Below are 21,617 nucleotides of genomic sequence, written 5' to 3'. Positions count from 1 at the left end.
GCGTATTACCGATCCTATTTTGTACCTAGCTACGTTTGACGGCAGTATGTGTAAAGCAACGATAAAGTTTCATTTACGGCAACGGTTTAGCTGAACTTCCTTGGCTCTGAGTGATGGCTTATGCCTCCCTCGTTCGCCGCGTTCCGAAACGGCAACTTTGATCGCAAGGTATTGTTGTTCTTAGCATTGCCCAGTTGATTGGTCTGGAAGTTTCCAGAGTGGTAGACCATACTTACGGGGCCGGGTGATGGAACTTTTGAGGCATATAAGCGTAATGACTTATTGCGATGCCTCTCCTTATCAAAACACTGTGACGATAATGGCGGAATTTCTGCGAGCACCATAATCGTGGCTGTGAAATTCGCGAGAAGTGTCAAGAACAGCTCCCACTGAGTAAAAACCACTTGACTGCTACTCGTTCACTCCGTAATGGTAGGCTGACAGAAAACGGCGCCAGCGACCAGGAACACTACAGTGCATACCTGCACTCGATCTTTTTTGTTGAGATAACATTCAGGCCCTAATCGGTCAATATTCTAGGTTCCCGCCATAACGAGCAGACCACAGGTGCCTCTCATAACTATGGCAGAGGTGAACACACTTCTCTGCGTATACGAAGATGTGTCCGTGTCCTGCTGCACTTATTCCAAAGAATTTCCGAAACAAAGTTTGACAGGACTTCTTAGCGAGAAGTGCAATAGGTCTTAGTGCAATTCCAAGTGAACTTTATCCTAGTGTGAGCAAGATTTCATTTGAGTAGGCCAGAGCCGAGTGGTTTTACAATACTCTTCGTCTGGCCTGGCACGCATGTGATTACGTGGTGTTGTCCACATCACGTTGTAGCCTCTGAAATGATTGCGCTCTCGTTGCTGGTGTTCCCAGGGATAATATTGAAAATAAGAGGAACAGTAAGAAGGAAATGACATTTTCCCAACTTTTTTTCTTGCCCCTTATCGCCGCGCATTAAATGCGTGTTCACGGAATCTTTCTCAGAAACGCCACTTCAAGTACAATAAAGTTTATTTCAAGCACATAGAACAATAAAACATTCACACGAATAAATTGCGAAAATCCAAAAAAATTCAAACGATAAACACAGGCGCCGAAAGAGAGCGGGCCCCCCGTTTCGCTGCACGATCGTCCCGAGTTCAGCGTCGCCGAGACTAGCTCGCAGCGGTAGCCGCGAGCGTGCTCGACAAGCCTCGGCCGACGAGACCAGCAGCTCAGCGTGGCGGGCTGTACAACCCGCCTCCACGCGTCTAGTGAAGAGTCGGGTGTTGCCCGTCACGTTGACAGCAGCGAGCGCACCGTCTGCTCCTCAGCTACCGACAATACAGGATGGGAAGCAGCACGAGCGCCCGGAGGACCTGCTGCTGTTCCGCAGCGACAGCCAGGACGCGGTGCTGCCGAGATGACGGCCGGCACAAGCGCGATGCTGCACGAACTGACGGCCGCCTCCGGTCGACATCGGGCTGCGTCCCGCGCCTACACCACCGTACGGCCAGCAAGCCTGGACCGGGGCAACCTGCCGGAAGAAGAGGATATGTGCGATTGTGTGCGACTGAGCCACGAAGAGAATCAATACAGCTGAGTGCATCTTAATGAATCTCAATAAATATCATAATAAACTTAACACGTCTTAATAGATACGTACCTGCTCTGATATTTTTCTACTGTTTACCTTTATTTACTCAACGTATTGTCAATTGTATTTTTCACTTCCCTGACTGTATTTCTGGCGTATATTTTTGCATTTTTGTTCAAATCATTAAAGTTCACACGTCTTTATGCTCTTATGCCCCCCTTCTGTAATGCCTTCGGGCCTTTAAGGAGAAATAGATGAGATGAAATGAAATGTGTACCATGCGGCCCACGCAAGAAATAAAATATTTTGTATAGCAGACTGAACGCGCTATCGGGCAGTGTAGGGATATTTGAGGTTTCGGGCATGTCTGAAGCTCCTAATAATGGTGTTTCTGTACGGATAATTTAGTATGCTGCGGAGGAAACTATAGTAATTTCATATTCCTTATATTGAAGAATGAACGGAACATTTATCTGTCTCTTCTAGGCAAGAAGGCCTAACCGCAGTCACATGACGTTAGAACATTATCGAAGTTTTTCCCAAAGTGATGCGCTACGATGTCACGAGGACCAAGGTGATTTTAGATGTTTGTTCAAGGAATAAGAGCCAGGAGAAGTGTATGCAGAGAAATCTAATACGCATGTGTAGATACATCAAGGGCTTTCACACCTCTGTGTCAGAGTGGTACATACGCAGTGCCCCTACAACAGGGTAGGCCGAACGTGACAAATTCAAGAAATTCACAGAAGCCGCTAAACGTCCCGCGCTGTTACATTAAATGATATTTGTGATGCCTATGAACAGAATGATATGTGAAGGTAATATACATTACTTATTCCGTATTTACACGCAATAATAGTGCGTTGGTCGAATTTCCATGGTATAGATTGCGTTCCAGCTAACGTTATCCGAATTGGTAAAAAAGAAAAGCGGTTACAATATAGAATATCAGCTCCCACAGCGTTCGGTATTAAGTCCTCTTCAGCCACCGGGACAGCATTGTTAAGTAATTACTTAGTGGGCCAGAGAAGGTCAGATAAAAAAGATAATTTTTAAACTAAGAATATGTCTTTCGACGAGGAACCCTTTGTTAAGTCATTCACAGAGTTCATTGAATCTTTTTCAGCCCGATATGTCCTGCGTAATGATTTTTTCCAGCACTTTCCCTGTAACAAGAAAAATGCGAAAAAATGTCGTGGTTTTAGGCTCTCACGCTCCGCGACGCATGAGCTCCCAAAAACTAGTAGAATAAACCAACTCCCCTCATTCAATGATTCGGCAAGCACCAGGTCATGGAGAAGTGGAACACCGGAGTTGGAATGATTCTGGAACTATTCCACACATTTTCCAACAATCGGTATGGAATGTAAGCGGAATGACGGACCAGTCGGCATGGTGGAATGGCAGTGGAATGGGAGCCCGAGATTGCGCAATGTAGTTGGAGTGGAATGGGCACGTAGTCCTGGAACGGTAAGTGTCTATTTTAAAATGAGACTACAAGACCACAAAGCTTGCCAATTAGACTAAAGTAGACTTGGTAAATTCATTACACTCCTCAATTTTTACTCAATATCGGCTCTTTTAGTATCCACGTATAGGTGACTACCTCTGCCGCGGTAATTATAATGAACACAGTAGTCTACGCTTTCGAAAATCCGGAAGCATTTCTGCATTCCAATGTTATACTGCATTGAAAGAAGACAACAGCTTGGCCTGTACGACACAAGGATTGCGGCCAAAAATATACGGTCATAGAGGTGTGGTGAAAAAAATGGAGTTCGTAAATGCTCAATGAAAGATATTCAAAAATCGTGAATTTTATTCAGAAAGCACATGAACCTTGCTTGTATCGCAACGTAGAGCGCTGCGCGGGTCGTCTTTTACGCTCCCTACTGGGCCCAGACTGGGCCCAATAGATTCAGGCCCTGTCTGGCCTGGGCCAACACGGTTCGGTTCAACCAGTTAACCCTTGAGCCTATCCGAAGCATGGTTAAGTTCTCAGTTATTTTGAAGATACTAAACGCACACAGATTTGCAAGAGGTTGATTTCACTGGATCGCTGTACACTGTAGTTGCTGTTTTAATAAATAAATAATAGAGGTGGGAAAATATCAAAGGAGCACAACAGGAACATGACAAAGGTAGGACAAGGACAATTGGTGTTACACTGTCGTGATTGTCGGTGTGCTCCGTGTTTTGACAACACTGCAGTCTTGTTGAGAGACAAAGATCGTTGCACGCGTGAGAATGTTGAAGCTACAGTAATGAATAGCGATGATTAGTAGTGCGTCAGGTCATCGCCTCTTTTGTTATTTGCGAAATAAAAAACTTTTCTTGAAGGGAGCTGGTAACAAGCGCTCAGTAACGCACACGCCTTGGTACGATCAATTGATTCATTATGTTCTTTTTCTTTTTTGTCTATTTTGCAGTATATATTCAGAGCATCTGGCATTAAGCGTTAGTTGGAAGTTAGCGCATTGTCATGAACGCGCTGCGGCCCTCAGCCGCAAAGGCTTCCCCGGTGATGCTTCACCGCTAGACTCCAAGCACAGCTTCTTGAGAAGGTGCTTCGCCGCCGAGCTGCAGGCATGTCGGAACGCGCAGTGCTCTCTCCCTTGTTGGCACCCTTCTCGGACAGACTGCACGCGCCCGGTAGTGCAGAGCTGTAACCTCCTCCTCCGGTGGATATAAAAGGCCGGCGCCTCTGGCGTTCCGTGCCTTTTCGTCATCGTACTTCGTCATCGTTAAGAAGTAAACACATTATTCCTTGGCTACCTCTTGCCTCGTCACTGTCGGGATCTCCTTCAGCCCATACCTTTGACCCTCGTGTCATGCTGCCCATGCGAGCCTGGCGCCTCTCATAACCGCCTGTTCCGTTCGTGCCTCTGTCTGCTGCTTTGGAAGTTCTGCGCTAGAACTTGTATGCTTGTATGCTAGAACTTTGTATGCTTGTATCTAACGGTTTTCTCGCATGCCTGGGTCACTGTGTAATCCATGGCTGAATGGTTATACCATCGGGCTGATATGCTTGGGGAACTGGTTTCGAAACGAACCGTCTGACAAACTTGACTCACTGAGCATGTGGGAATGTTGTACATATGTATGTGCCGCTCTTCGATGAAACTCTTTGGCGCCGACATGGAGCACTAGCTATGTGCCAGTAAGTGCGTGCCGCTAATCAATGAACAGTATTTGAAGCCAACTTGTGTAAGCTCGGTATGTGGCACTCGTTACGACGGTGGCAATACGTTGTTTTGCTGTATTGATTCAATGCTGAACCCATTACCGTCGATAGTCATCGCGAGGTGGGTTCTGCCGATTTTTTAGATGCAATTCGCATTATTAGGACATTTCACGCATTTTGCCGGGAATATCTGTCTATCTGGCTGCCTGTCTGCCTGCGTATCTAACCGTTTTCCCGCCAACTTGGGTCGCTGGGTAGTTCATGGTCTACTGGTTAGAGCATCGCACCGCTGTGGTGAGGGAACCGCGTTCGAAAGCAATAGTCATGGGTATATGATATTGTGCATGTGCCACTCATCAGTTAGCCCGTTTCACGCCAATTTGTGTTATTGGGGATGTGCCATTAGTTATGTGCAGCTCTTCAATGAACCTTGTTCACCTCAACTTGGATTACTGGGGTCGTGAAACTAGCCATGTGCCACACATCAGTGAACATCATTGATGGCAATTTGGGTAATTGGGTGTGTGCAAGTGGGTACATACCGCTGTTCAATGAACCTCTTAACCACAAACTTGGTAATTTGGTGTATATCACTGAATGCGCCAGAAGGTATGTGTCGCTATTCAATAAACCTTTTTCACGGCCAACATGGGTTACCGAGTATGCTCCGCTTTTCAATGAACATATTTTATGCCGACTTGGGTCACTAGCTATCTGTAACTGGGTGTGTGCCGACCACCAATGAATCTCTGTGACGCCAACTTGGTTCACTGAGTATGTGCCATGTCGCTGCGTAGATACTCTGCCATTCAACGACAAAAGTCATAAATTTCTCCGATGGTGGGTGGAGTAAGTATTTAGAATATCTTGTCTGAATTTTAATACAAACGTGCGCCACACGAGAAATGCGTTGCGGTGGCGCTAGATGGCTTAGTGTGTCGAGAGCGAAGCGCGAGAGAGGAGCCCGGCTGCATACATGCTTCACACATGATGCATCTCTGCGGTGGCCGTACCGTGTATTGCTACATTGCTTCATTGCCAATCGCATTAACCTCGACATTAATCGTGACATGTGTTCTGCCACAATAACTCTAGCCTACACCGCCGGCGCGTCTCAAAAATGGGCAGCTGACCCACGCTATCAGGGCATATAGTTGGCGTGGTGACCAATGGTACCATTTTCCCAGTGATCGAAGAGTACCGTTAATGTACAATAATCGATGCAGTGCACCGCTGCCATGTCTTGGCCTGCCCCTTAAAAAAATGAGTTTAGACTGTCTATAGAAAGTCCATAGAATTTTTATAGACGACCTTCCCTTTCCATAGATTTGGTGTTTTGTTGATACAATGTCTATAGACTGTCTATAGACGAAAGTTCATAAGGTTTCTATTTCTTTTTTCTACTCACATTCTATAGACGGTCTATAGAAAAAAGTCGATAAGATGTTAGTTTCTTTTTGTCTTTGTCTCCTCTATAGACCGTCTATAGACGAAAATTAAGTCAATACAGTCTGTTTATTTTTCTAATATTTGTCTATAGACTGTCTATAGACGAAAGTCGATAAGATGGCTATTTATTTTTGTCTACTCACATTCTATAGACGGTCTATAGAAAAAAGTCGATAAGATGTTTGTTTCTTTTTGTCTGTGTCCCCTGTATAGACTGTCTATAGACGAAAGTCAATACAGTCACTATTTACTTTTGTCCATCATTTATCTATAGACTGCCTCTAGACGAAAGTCCAAATGCTTTCTATTTCTTATTGTCTGCTGGCATTCTACACACGGTCTATAGAAAAAAGTAGATAAGACGTTTCTTTTTGTCTATGTCCGCTCTTTAGACTGTCTATAGACGAAAGTCAATACAGCCTCTTTTTACTTTTGTCCATTGTTTGCCTATAGAATGTCTATCGACGAGAGCGATAAGGTTTCTATTTCTTTTTGTCTACTCGAATTCTAAAGATGGTCTCTAAATAGAAGTCGATAAGATGTTTTTTTCGTTTTGTCTACTTTCGCCGAATAGATTACCTCTAGACAAAATTCGATACAGTCACCATTTATCGTTATTGGTTCCTTGTCTATAGACTGTCTATAGACGAGAGTGGATAAGGTGTTGATTACTTTTGTCTACTCCCGGTTTATAGATTGTCTATAGACAAAAGTTGATAAGGATGAGGTTTTTTTTCTACGATGGTGAGCTTGAAATTCACCTCCTCCAGTACGCAACATCTGCACGCTTGCGGTGACGCCAGTCATCGGCAAAAGGTGCCGAGAGCGAGTTGGGCTATACTAATCTAGGTACAACCAAATTAGGGAGGGCCACTAAGCTTCAACAAGACATTGCCTCACCAGAACAGGAATTGGCCTTCCTGGTGCAGTATTCGGCCACCCCCTCCCACATGGCTCACCCAATTACCCAATGGCCCTCAGTCCTCAGCATCTGCGGAGCACCTGACGAAGGCGGCGGTCAGACCTGTAACGTAGCAGAAGGTGCTAAGAATATCTGGGTCCGGCAGGCTGCCAATGGAAACTGACCCTTTCAACGTTTAACACCGGAACCCTCTCGAGTGAGGCTAGCTTAGCAGGACTCTTTCAGGAACTATCAGACATTGTTTGGGATAACATCGGGCTTAGTGAGATTCGGAGAAGTGGTGAGGCTTATACATTGGTGAATACCGCACATGTCCTCTGCTATAGAGATCTCCTAGATAAGAAGAACTACGGGGTAGGTTTCGTAATCCATAAGCACATAGCGGGCAACATTGACGAATTCTACAGCAATAATGAGAGGGCAGCTGTAGTCGTAATCAAACTTAATAAGAGGTATAGATTAAAGGTAGTACAAGCCTACGCTCCAACATCCAGTCACGATGATGAGGAAGTAGATCAGTTTTATGATGATGTTGAATTAGCGATGAGAAAAGTGCAAACTCAGTATAGTGTAGCAATGGGCGACTTCAATGCGAAAGTGGGGAAAAAGCAGGCTGGTGAACAAGCAATTGGCAAGTACGTCGTCGATTCTAGGAACGCTAGAGGAGAGATGCTGGTAGAGTTCGCAGAAAGGTGTAAGCTGCGAATAATGAACACCTTTTTCAGGAAGCGTAACGACAGAAAGTGGACATGGAAGAGCCCTAATGGGAAACAAGAAATGAAATTGACTTCATACTTTCTGCTGATCCCAGCATAGTTTAGGATGTAGAAGTTATAGGTAGGGTAAAGTGCAGTGATCATAGGTTAGTGAGGGCTAGGATTCACCTCAATTTGAAAACAGAGAGAGCAAAATTGGTCAAGAAGAAAAAGGTCAACGTAGAGACAGTAAGAGTAAAAGCAGACAAATTCAGGCTGGTACTTGCAAACAAATATGCAGCCTTAGAACAGAGAGATGATGATGACATTGAGCTAATGAATGAAACCGTAACTAGGTTGGCTTCAGGGGCAGCAATTGAACTGGGAGGCAAGGCACCATGGTAACTAGTAGGCAAACTCTCCCAAGTAATAAAGGACATAATAAAGAACCGACAAAAAATAAAAGTGTCCAACTCAAGAGATAAGATAAAATTCACGGAACTGTCAAAACTGATCAACAAGGCGAAAATAAGTGATATTCGAAACTATAACGTGAGAAAGACTGAAGAAGCCGTAAAAAATGAACGCAGCCTGAAATCAGTGAGAAAGAAACTTGGCATAGGACAAACCAAGATGTATGCACTGAAAGATAATCAGCGTAATATCATCGGCAGTCTCGAAGATATAGTAAAATAAGTGGAAGAATTCTATACAGACCTGTACAATACCCAGAGGAGCCACGATAACTCCATTCGAAGCAGTAATGGACGGGTTGCAGAGACTCCTCCTGTAACTAGCGATGAGGTCACAAGGGCCTTGCAAGAGAGGAAATGGGGAAAAGCGGCAGGATAAGATGGAATAACAGTCAATTTAATCAAACATGGAGGAAACAATGTTTGAAAAACTGGCGGCTCTCTGGACGAAGTGTCTAACGAGTTCAAGGGTCCAAGAACACTGGAAGAATGCAAACATTATACTAATCAACAAAAAGGGAGACGTTAAAGAATTTAAAAATTGTGGGCCCATTAGCTTACTTGCACTATTATATGAAATATTCACCAAGACAATTTGCAATAGAATACGGGGAACATTGGACTTTAGCCAACCAATGTTACAGGCTGGCTTCAGGAAGGGAGACTACAATGGATCATATGGCTTTCATAGATTACTAAATGGCGTTTGATTCAGTAGAGGTGCCAGCAGTCAGAGACATGACGTAATCAATGAGTACATGCCGCTCACGTAAATTTCTTGGAAGATATCTAAAGAGATTCCACAGCTACCTTAATTCTACACTAGGAAAGCAGGAAGATACCTATAAAGAAAGGGGTCAGACAGGGAGACAAAATCTCTCCAATGCTATTCACTGCGTGCTTGGAAGAAGTATTCAAGCTATTAAATTGGGAAGCCTTAGGAGTAAAGATTGATAGCGAAAATCTCACCAACCTTCGGTTATCCGATGACATATTGTTCTATTCAGCAACAATGCAGGCGAGTTACAACAAATGATTGAGGACCTTTATAGAGAGAGTGTAAGAGTGGGATCGAAAATTAATATGCAGAAGACAAAGGTAACGATAAATACAGCAGACATGCATACGGAAGACATTGCGAGCTCCTGACTGCAAGCTTATCATTATCACTGAAAAGGAAGGTGTTCAATCAGTGCATTTTACAAGTGGGGCACATATATATTTACTAGTGGGGCAGACATATGGAGCAGAGACTTGGAGACAGAGAAAGAAGCTTGAGAAGAAGTTAAGGACCGCGCAAAGAGCGATGAGATGAAGATTGCTAGGCATATAACGTTAAGAGACAGAAAGAGAGCGGTTTGTATCAGACAGCAAACGGGTATAGACGATATTCTAATTGACATCAAGAGAAAAAAAATGAGCTGGGCAGGTCATGTAATGCGCAGGTTACATAACCGTTGGACCATCATAGTTACAGAATGGGTACCAAGGGAAGGGAAACGCAATCGAGGACGACAGAATACTAGATAGAGCGATGAAATGAGGAAATTCGCGGGCGCTAGTTGGAATCCGTTGGCGCATGACAGGGGTAATTGGAGATTGCACGGAGAGGCCTTCGTCCTGCAGTGGACATAAAACAGGCTGATCATGATGATGATGATAAGGTGTAATTTCTTTTGTCTATTCCCAGTCTACGTAGTTCTTCACACACACACGCGCGCCTAACTGCCCGCTCGAGGGACATTGCGCGTAATCGCGGGCTTCTTCACGCTCGGGAAAAACACTTCTATGGAGCACGTGTTGAGCAACAGAAAGCTGTATCGCGAGTTTGTCATATTGCTCTACAATTTTCCCATTGAGAATTTTCATCTAATTACAGCAATTGTGAAATTATGATAACACTAACCATCTAATCAGGGGGAATGCAAAAAATAATCTCAGTATCCCCAAGCGACGGCAAACAACATTACCTTGGTCCTCTCCAGCTACGTAGCATTTGCATATCATCAAGTCTGGCTAAACTTAAGTGAAAAACTCCGTATACTTTTTTGCAATTCGAATTATTCTTTACGGGTTTCTATATGCCGATGAAGGCTATAGGGTGGGACGTCACCAAAGGTCATCTTAACTTGAGCGAACAGCCGGTATACCGATTGTGGTAAGGTGTGAGATGAAATAGAAAACAGCATGAAACATGCGATAAGCTCAGTCACTGGCAGCTTCGTGACGTAGCCAAAAAAATTAGAGTACAATAAATTAGTTGCTCGGGAAGCAGCTTTACACGTTTCAAACTGAAGGCATTGCGTTTGACGATAGTTGGAAGATTTCTTTTTTTTTCTCTCTCTTTTTTAAACAGTTTAGCAGGAGAAGTTATTTTTCCTGCTATTTGAAAATGATTACGCGCCTTTTCATGCTTACGCGTTATGCAGTTTACGTGCTGTTAATCACCAGGCAGCTGCTGACACAGATTCACATTTTGCCAATCGTGCATGGTATGCAGCCTTTGTCGTGCGTAATAAGTGTCCCGGTTTTCATTACTGTTGCGTTCAGTACCGTCTTGGACAGAATGTATACTACATGCTCTGTACAAAAAAATAAAACAGCCAGATTATCCATTTGGTGGTCTTTTCTTAGTAGATAACGCACAAATTATTACAACCATTTAGTGGACATTGGACTTATTCTATCCTTATCAACACACCTAAGAGATCGTAATTGTTTTAGCTGCGCAGTAATCTTATCAATACCCCCCCCCCCCCCCCCCCCCCATTTATGTGCATTCTACTGAAAGTGTGGCAAGTGTATTCATTTCGAAGCATGAGAAAAGGCACATTGAAAACTGTTCTAAGCTGAAATAAATTGCAATTCTTAACGTGATTGTTCATAACTGCAGTCACTATGCTGAGCATGTTCGTTCGGCACGGGCATATTGCATTAACACCCGAAAAATGTGCACAGTCCAGCCGGGTATCTTTGTTTCAGCACTTATTATCATAGGAATCGTTTGGGATTATCGCACTTGCTTATTATTTTGATAAGTACAATATGCGTGACATGAACCTATCTTGAAACGAAACGTACCGTTCATGCTGCAACGAAATCAAACATCATAATGGTACTGATTCATATTGCGAAGTAGTATTTAGTCGAGTTAAACCAAGTTAACTAAATACATAAATGATGAGATAAAATTATATTAAAACTACAATTGAACCGTAAAAATAACTCCTTGAATAGTTTTCCCTCACATTGTTGCATTTCCTTTACGTGTGTGTCTCTGTGTCCTTGTCTTCCGCGCTGTGCTCGCGTTACCATCAATTACGAACTTGCCCAAGCCTTTGTCAGCTTTAATAGACAGGGGATTCAATTCAGTTGAATCTAATACTGCATGTCAAGTGACCGACGTGCTATTCGTTTTATCTAAGTTTTATGGACTGGCAGTACTTGGCAAGCATTAATAAACCAGATCGTGATGCTTATAGCGCGTGAAAAGACAAGGACGAAAGGAAGACGTGACACACATAGGCGCTGTCACGTCTTCCTTTCCTCCTAGTCTTTTCACGCGCTATATGCCTCACGATGTCATACGAACAAGCCCAAATCACTGCATTACAGCACTAAACCACAATATTTTTATTGCACTTAAGCTGCGGGTGTCATAGATTGCCAGGGAATTTTCGTAAACACAGCTAGGGAAGGATTGGAAGAAGATCGGGGAACTTGAAAATGTCAACATAGGTATGCTGTCTTGTTATATGTCATACAAGGTTTTCAGAGAATCTCTCTAGTAAGCATATTTTCGAAACGTTTCACCTCATAAAAAATTTAGGCAAATTGGTCCCATTTCTTGAAAAAAAAAATGAAAGTCAAGCATACTGACATGGCATTTCTTACTCATTTTTTTTTTCGCTAACTAAAAGTCCTGAACCTCTAAACCATAGAAACATTACCCATGTTTGAGAGCACCTTAAATAATTTACTGTGATTGCATTCATTCGAACTATAATTTCAGTTTTGTTTCCTAGGAGGTGCATATCTGTCGTGCCTTGACACAAAGTGCTCGCTTGGTATTTCGGGTGCTCATGTAGTATACCTTACTGGCGACCATGTTAGCATGCCCAAGAGGCCTCATTATCTGTAAGAAACTAAGAGACCTTATCAATACAATCAATCCATCTGCCTTCTGTTGAAGTTATGGCCAATGACCCGTTCATTTAAGAGTATGAGAAATACATTTATATGTGTATTAAGGAAAGTAAATTACAATCTTTGGCATGATACTGTGAATACTCCAGTCACTCTTCTGAGCATATCCCTATGCGCGGGCACATTTAATTAGCAGCCAAAAAAATGCACAGACAGTCCAATAACTCTCTAATCTTGTTTCAGCAATTGATATAGAGATCATTTGGGATAATTACAATGACGTGTCATATATCAACTTGTTTTAAAAGAAACATACTGTTTCTGTAGCACCAGCAGCAGTTGGGACTGTTTAATTGTTCATCATGCCATAAAATGAAACATTGTATAATAGTACTGATTTGTATTCACAAGCAGCCATTACTCATACTTAAAACGCATTGAGTATTGATTTCAATGGTTTGAGTAAATATATGAAGCTGCTTAATGAACATACAAAGAATACACAATTGTTATTTTTGCCTCACATTGTTGCATCTACTTATTTGCAGCATACACTTGCAGTATCTTTGGAACATATGACACGAAGGTCAAGGCCGGCCTGGCCGCTTTGCTTGCCAAGGGGAAGTAATCTGTAAATCTGTAAAGAGTCTCTTGCGATCGTAGCGAAACACCTCCATTTTAGGAAAATTAATATACCCCGCAAAAAGAAGAGGTAATTCAATGCCGGTGCACTTGATTTCTTTTTTGCATTGCATGATTCAGCGCTAGTAGATTCGCTTAAATTTTTTTTTGTTTATGCAACATAAGAGAGTGCAGCTGGTTTAGGAGCACTATTAAGCCATCCACATCAATGGGTAAGTGCAGATGAGAAGCAACACGTGAACATACATAATATACATTCAAAAAGTTTTGTCGCCATATGTAAACAGAAATGTAAACTAACTTTTAGATAGCAGATAGCTGGCAGATTTCGTTCAACCGGATGCATTGCATGCAACTTTAATATTTGTTAAATGTGCTCGCGCACAAATACTCCTGCAGTCTTCCATAGAGATTCACGGCTACATGCATTTGAGATTTTTCGACTGCTTCCATCCGCATGCATGATTTTCTATGTACAGTTCCCTGGGTATGTTCCCATACGCATGCTGGATGCAGTACCTATTTCTAGGCATTTCCAATCGACTGCTCAATAACAACCCCCGCAGCGAGTGCTTATATATAATCAAAACGTATTTGGTAAAATGCATGGTTTATATAGCTAGTATATAGGGTGTCGATCCCAGCTATTTTAGCCAATCTGGGCAATGAAGATACAAGAATTTAAAAGAACACGGTGCAAGATATACTATTATAACAAGATCTACAGGTCATTTCTCTGACGGCTGAACACCATAAGTCTTAAATTAGAATCTTACTTCACCGACCTTTTTTTACATTATTCTTCGTTGAACAACTTCACTGAATTTATGTTAGCTTGGACACCCGGTATTAACAATAATCGACAAATATTGTGAGGCTAAAGTCTATGGATTAGCTATAGACTGATCCGCAAGAATTGTCTACAGACAGTCTATGGAGTTATGGCCTTACGCTTTTTGTAGAATAATCTATAAAATGTGGGAGTCTATAGACACTCTATAAACTCTCTATAGAAAAATGAAAATTCATGTTTGCAGACAAATGTCTGCAGAATGTCTATAGAGAAAAGTATATAGGAATATACAGTTCTACTTTTGTAGGCTGAAATCTATAGAATGTCTATTGACATATGTCTATAGATAGCCTATAGTCATTTGCTTATAGACATTTTATAGACTTCGGTCTGTAAAAGTAAAACTGTATATAGCTCTATTTTTGTAGACAAGTCTGTGGAATGTCTATAGACAAATGTCTATAGATAGTCTACAGACATTTGCTTATAGACATTTTATTATTTTAGATTTCAGTCTACAAAAGTAGAACTGCTGTATGGAGTTCTATTTTTTCTCTACTTTCTATTCTATCATTTTCTTTAGCTCTTGTTTTTAAGAAACCTAGAGAGTGACTAAGCCTTTGCTCTGTCGGTTGGCTTCTTTTTTTTTAAGTGGGAGGTGTTTCAGAAGAGATGACCAAATAAATGACAGGCTTGGAGCCTGTCATACGGCCAACTATAACGAATTTGACATGTCTTGGAGACACTTGTACTAAAATCGCAACAAACCAACATATTTTTCGATCACGTCATTTATTTGCGACTTCAACCCGCGCGGATAAGATTACTGCTTTAACAGCCCTGGTTAATAACAGTGTACAGATATTAAAGAGATTACCGGCAAGAACACACTGCAAGGACAACAGGCCCCATAGCGTGTTTGTTCGCGTGGGAAAAACAGTGCATGACATTACTTGTAACGTCGTGAAGAGTTCAAAAATATGTTTTAATTAATAGGGCCCGCAAGAGGGACGGGGGAGGGGAGGGGGAAGGCGGCGGAAGTACTAAGGAATTGTACAGAAAGCGTCGTACTTACTGGAATTGGAGGATTGGAATAGATTAGTTCAACTACTCGAGGAGTGGGAATGGTCCAACTCTCAGAATTCCGACAATTCACATAAACCACAACTCTGCGGAATGGAGTGGGAATAGAATCGAGCGCCCCCACTCTCTGCACCATGCCGTTACATCCAGTCCTTGGACAATTTGAGTGCAGCTCTACAACTTCAAAGACGACCGCAGCACCTGGACGAAACGCATCGAAGGCCCGTCAGCTGCCGCACGATCACGCACCGCCAACGACTATTCCTGCACGACCTAAATATGTACGCAGTGCGCCGACTGGTAGCCTAGGTAGGCTAGGACTCGCGAAAACTATAGTGCTTTCCCCGACTGGGCCGAGTACCAGGCCAACAAACTCCTTGCCCTGCGCACGTTGTCGTACGACGCCAGCTGGGGTCTACCTTCATGAGATCCCGATGCAACCACTGGTGCCACGCTGCTATTTTCAAACGCCACCACTTGGTGGAGCGGCAGGGCCCACTCAGGTCAAGACACATAGGCTTCGTTCGATACACAAATGACAGTAAACTGAGCGTGTCCAACCAGCAGCAACCAGGTTCCCCAGCTAGTATTAATGACTAAGCACTGTATGGGCACATCCCCAGGAAAGATGTCCGTCCGTCTGTCTGAACGCGTGACACGATGCCCTCCATAAGTATACATGGGACCCTAAGGGAGTATATATATATTTTTTTTATTTAAAGATACCTTACAGGCCTCAAAGTGAGGCATTCAAAAGGGGGGCAGTACATAGAAAATACATAGAATATATGACATGCATAGAACCGTAGCAGTTTACATACTAGAACCGTAAGTGCAACCGAGGGGAAAAAGAATTACTTAGTTCACGATTAACTAATAAAAAACGTAATATAATGATCAGTGCGCGCAGATGGTGAAGGCGTGGCCGAGCTGATAGTATCGCTGAAGTGGATCGTTTCAGGATGCGGCCCCAGTTAGCCTCACCTCGTGGGTAGCCTCCAAAGGCAGCTGCTGCTTGGCGTTGCCATCCCGTCCATGTCGCGGTTGCGCTCTGCCTTGCAGGAGTTCAGCGCCGCCAGCCGAAGCGGCAGCGTGTCGCGCAGGTTCATGTGTGGTCTGCAGCCCAAGACCTCGAACCTGTAATCGGGCCAAGCGACTGCGCTCCAATCCTTGTCCTGGTGATTCCCACTCACGGCAGCCTCCACTCCACGCGTAATAGGCTTCTCTGAACTGCGTTGACAACACAGGCCATAATTGAACACAGCGTTTGAAACGCACTTGCCAAAGACTGCAGCTGCTTCAATAAAACGTTTCCTTTTTTTTGTATAGTCTAGGCGTTTTCGGGTTAGCAATTAGTTGTGCTGCCAATCCTGCCAAGCCTACCAAAGCACTCAAAGACCAATAGTTACGGTTCGCCCTATTCTTGAATTACTTCTAGTCGACGTGAATGCCGCCAGTTTACTGAACAGTTTCTTCTTGAGGAATAGGACGCAGAATTTGCGTTTACGCAAGGAAAAAAGAAAGGAAATTGCTTCTGCTGTGGCCTTTCTTCCAAGATTCAGTGGAGGGGAGCTGAGCTGTCATTTTTGCCGAGCTGCGTTTAGAATTGATTAGGCGGCATCTGCAAGAATTCTCTCTTGCTTTGCAAAGTGTATACGAGCGGAGAAGTCAATATCGCATATGCTTTTTCCTTTCTTAAAATGGTAAGCACGCCTCGATTATTGAAGGAGCCTGAATGGAATCTCTTTCCACCACAGCAACATCCCGCATACTCTTTTAGGGCATTCTCTTGCGACAGCGCGCCGACTAAGTTGAAGGGTGCATTGATATTCGACTGCTAAGTAAATGCAAAGTAAAGAGTGAATGACGAAAGTACGCAATACTCGGCTGTGTTCGCTTAAACCGATCGACGACTTCTTTCTAGGTACCCAACCCGGGGACAGATAAATCGCGCTCGACGGGCGCGTGATTCCACTGACCCGTGGTTCTTCTTTCTATGAAATTTCGCGTGTATATATAGCGCAGGTCGCAGCGCTCTCCACGAGAAAGGAGCGTCGCATTACCACTGCTGTGGTAATGCGACGTGAGCTTCGTGGTGTCTCCGCGCAGAGCATGTGGATCGCCAGACCAGAGTCGGTGATTAGCGGCGGGCACGTCGTCGCGGTACGCAAGTCGCGACGTGTCATTTCACTAGTGCGTCCGATCAGCGCTCCTTGAATTGTGAGCGAACTGCAGCCCTGTCCTCCTATGTAGACATCTAGTAGTGCCGCAATTATTTTAAATGTTAGTGGGCTAAACAGGTATTGGTGTGTGCGTGCATGCGTGCGTGGGAGCGTGTGCGTGTGTATGTATATGTTTTGAAATAGAAGTCGAAATAACTAAGTTACGTCCAAACATCCAGGAATGACAAAAGCAGTATAACCCCCCCCCCCCCCCCCACACACACACACACGCACCCACGCACGCACACACAAACACACACACCTTGCGTTTCTGCCACTCGATCGATTGTAGATTGTTCAATGCTCCGTTTTTTTATAGCTTCGGTAAAATGAAATTTCATTACACGATAGATTCTACTTTGGTAAGCGTCTATTTACGGAAAATATTACAATCAGTTGTAAAGAAGTTATAATCCGATGAGGGATTGGCAGTATGCGTAAATGAATAAATAAAACAGAAGTGTACTCTGAACCCAGTTCTGGGGACGTATTCTCGGGCGATAACTTTCGGCGGCGGTATAGTGGGCACGCAGGCCAAACGCGAGAAACAATCCCTCCTTGGCGCTCGTGGAATGAGTCTCACGAAATCTCGCGAAAGTGACACTATCTCTGATAGTGGTCGCACGAGAATATCTCCTCTGATTATGACTACCGAAAGGTTTGTGCCTTCAGGTCATCGCCCATTTACGTCTCTTAAGTGCAAAGCCCGCAATATAGCGCCGACGTCCCGGGTGCATTCGGCGTATGAGACCGGTGCAGGAGATTGACGGCGAAGGTGAAAAACTAGCGAAGCAAGTGGCACTACTTGCAAGATGAAAGAAACAAAAGAAACAGGACTGGTTGTCCTTCGGCTTCACTGAAGAATGTATACATTTCTCGCGGACCGTATTTGCATCTGCAAAGAAAATCACGTCGTGCGCAAGGCTTAAGGAACGCCGTGAGGTATACCGCAATTTGAGCTCGGCGACTAAAGAGTAGGGTTTATCTCAGTGCCGACTCCTATTTCTGCAAACGCAGAAATGCTGTCATTAGACAACAGAGCTCAACCGATGTGAATGAAACTTGATTGTTTTATAGGTGCCTAAATTCCGGTCGGCGCAAGCAGAATTTCGGTTTAGGGCTTACGAGCTTTTACTAGCTTTACCGAAATTGGCACGTTAAAACATATATAAGCACAAAACATAAAGATTCGTAACTCTGCAGCAAAAAAAGAAAGTATCGTTGTTCTGTAAACCTGTTCTCTTACGGGCATATGTAACACGCGAGTTTACAGGTTACATGAAATTGTTACAATATTTGCAAGGGTTGTTTAAGCTTCTTACTCACACATTAGTGGTATATTTAGCGCAGTGTATAATTGGTCACTTTTATTCTTGTTAGATGTTTCGAAAGGTGCAGTTTACACCATTGCGATGTTACGCCATTGTCAGGCAGCGTGAGGCAGCTGTACATCGTCCTGAAGGTGGTTGAAGACTTCATCTGCCTCCATCGCCTGGGGGTGAAGCGACCAACGGAAAAGCGTCGACACCCAAGCGCACATCAAAGTCAGAGCGCGGTAAAAGCGGTGGCATGGATGCGCCAGCTAATCATACATGCGACTCTTTAAAGGGGCATATCAAGAAGGAACCTAACAACCCTGCAGGTGCCTCAATATCACGCTGTGCTAAAATATGAACGAAACTGTGCATTGTGTACAGTCGGCGAGGCACTTAGAATTTTCTTTTATGTTGTTTTTGCACTTCTGTGACTAAATTATCATCGCTCTGCGACGATAGCGTATTTAATGCAACAACACGAAATACTGCTGCTGGCGTAGCGCATTGTGAGGTGTATAAGCACGACAATAAATTGCGTTACTAAACGCAAATCAATGTTTCATGCACCCTAGCTGATACATTCTACTACAGCTATACTTACTTTATAGGGCACAGTAAGAAATAACCTCAATTACATTTTCTTAGCAGCACATAGGAAACCGTAACTGTCATTTCACAAACTGAGGATATTTGCAACGGCCCTTAGATATGGCGCACAAAAGACCGAATTATCTTTACCTGTTCATCCCCCGGTGCCCGGTGCCCTTCGATACGTCCTCCACCTGGTGCCCAGCTCCTTGCACGGTGCAGGGTGCTTGCATGGAGTTGTACTCAGACAGGTTGTCCTTGACGTCGTTCTCAACGAACCGCTCGCACTCGGCCCTCGGAACCAGACTCCGCCGTTGTGCGGCGCCGCTGCTGCAAGCGTCTTCCTCAGCTGTATTCACCGTCTTGACCACAAGGTCGCAGTTCCTCGGGAGGACGTCCTCCATGGCCAAGTAGCTGGACGTGTAGGACGCGTCGGCCTTGGCTTTCTCCGGAAGTAGGACGTGCAATATAGACGAAGGCATCTTCTGGGGTGACGACGCTTCCGAAAAGGCGGACGCGCCGCCGTGGAGGAGGCGATAAGTTCTGATGCCGCTGGGCACATCGATTCCCATGGCTGACACTAAGCCAGGCCCGTTCTTCGGAGAGATGCTCGCATATGCGCGCGCCACGGCCACCGGCGTGTTCGAAAGTGCGAGCGAGCTTTTCCTGTGCCACATGAGCCCCTCGCGCCAGCGCACGAGGGCACGACCTCGGTGTCCTTCTTCTTTTTCCTTTACTCCATCTTGAGGTTTGTGTTTCGACTGGTCTCCAATATCTCATCGGTCCTTACTTTAAAACACTTTGACGATAGCAATGACTCTGGAAAATGAAATATCCCAGGAAGAGAGAGATGGAGACAATAAACACTTTTATTTACCGTGTAGTCCGTTGTATTACGGCTCCGATTCGGACCAAATGTGGGATAATAGGATTTCCAGGCAGGTCAAACAGTTAGCAGGAATTGAGGATAATCTTACCTTGGTAAATTTTGTTTTCTTAATTACCTCTCTATACATTTTTGTACTGATTTTTTTTAATTCCATTTTTCACAGCATGACATTTTTTGCCGTAAGTGTCAACTTCCAAATTGCCGTTACCCTTCTTTTTCTTTACCCTTAACTTTTCTTTATTCCTTTCACATAAGCTCTCAATTAGTGAACAATCGCCCACTGCACGAATGCGTGACGTACCTACGTAAAAAAAGAAGAAAAAAAAGAAAACAAGAACCAGGCGTGAATTGCCAACAAACTGCTAACAGCAATGTGATTACGGTAATTGTGACATCAGAAATATTATTTCCTTTGGGCTTGCTGTAGAAAATTAAGGACTATCGCCCTCTATTCGCTGTTGTTGCATTGGTATACGGGGTGTCCTGGGTTACGTTAGCCAAGTTTTAAGAAAAATCAATCAATCAATCAATTTATGTAACTATAAAATCTTACCAAGGTATTCAGGCACGGAGAAAGCTGGCATACAGTGACAGCAAGTTGATAAGCGTACAGAGAGCACTTTGGCTAACAAATAACCTCCCGCATTAGAGTAAATTTACATGTAACATATACACAACTAGGCACATATTATAAACACTATTAATTATAGAAGTATGAAATTCACTCTTCGCAACATATCAATACGGAAAAAAAATGGTCAATGTGCTGCAGAAGTACTGCGAGGTCGGGATATATGAGGAATACAAACTACAAGGAACAGAACTGTTGATAAAGCTTATACTCAGTTACTGGGAATATTTATTTAATACCGCGGCTGCAGGGAGGTACATTCTAAATTTGTCACTCGCATAACAAGACTGGAATTCTAAACGTATCATTCGTTTTAACGTAATCAGTACGACATTCGTTGACTTTATTTTGGTCGTGTGGTAGACCGGTGGAATTCATCTTTAATTGAGCTTTTAACTGGTATAAAATACGCACAACTATTTGACCTTAGAGTGTCCGATCATAGGTCCTCTACCAGCTGCAATTATTCTGGGCTAAATATCGGACTAAAGCGAGAAGATAATTTAAACAAGTTTTTACCTTTTGAATTCTGTGCCTGGCTTCACACGGGAAACTTTGTGGGGTCTTAGGGTCTCACAGGAGTACTGACCCCCCCGCGGGTTCGAGCTTAGCGAGCCACAGGGCCGCGTCAGTCGTCACCTCTAGCGCCGCTGCGCGCGAGCTCAGGCCGCAAGGGCTACCGGGCGCCGCACGCAAGAACGCAGTATTGCCCTGAGTTAACTGATACAGTTTATTGCATCCGGCGGCACCCGACACTGCACAAACGCCCGGTCTCAAGGCGGCGGGGAACCAAAGGGGTCCCCCACCAAGGGCGGAAAATGCAGTCAGGGACGCCTATAGCACGTCGCTGCGAGAGCACAGGCTGAAGCTGGGACACGGCGCTAGGAAAAGTTCCGGCGGCTATGCTACTTGCTCTCGCGATAACCAATGGGCCAACTCGCGAGAACTCGGGCCATCTGCTTCGGCTTGGGCCTCCGATGAGTGCGGCTCGGCGTGGTA

General features: G+C 44.0%; 1 protein-coding gene across 1 annotated transcript; it reads right to left on the bottom strand.

Annotated features, from left to right (window-relative positions):
* Positions 1-1,002: 1,002 nt before the first annotated feature.
* Positions 1,003-19,912, bottom strand: LOC129380885 (uncharacterized). Its single transcript, XM_055063060.2, has 3 exons — positions 19,249-19,912; positions 15,957-16,202; positions 1,003-1,525 (listed from the first exon to the last, which is right to left on the bottom strand). The coding sequence occupies exons 1-3, from the start codon at positions 19,773-19,775 to the stop codon at positions 1,486-1,488; spliced, it is 813 nt and encodes a 270-aa protein (XP_054919035.1). The 5' UTR covers positions 19,776-19,912; the 3' UTR covers positions 1,003-1,485.
* Between the last annotated feature and the right edge of the window lie 1,705 nt (positions 19,913-21,617).

This window comes from Dermacentor andersoni, chromosome 1 (assembly GCF_023375885.2).
Source record: "Dermacentor andersoni chromosome 1, qqDerAnde1_hic_scaffold, whole genome shotgun sequence".
NCBI lineage: Eukaryota > Metazoa > Arthropoda > Arachnida > Ixodida > Ixodidae > Dermacentor > Dermacentor andersoni.
Note: the sequence above shows the minus strand (reverse complement) of the source record. Positions and strands in the feature narration are given on the sequence as shown.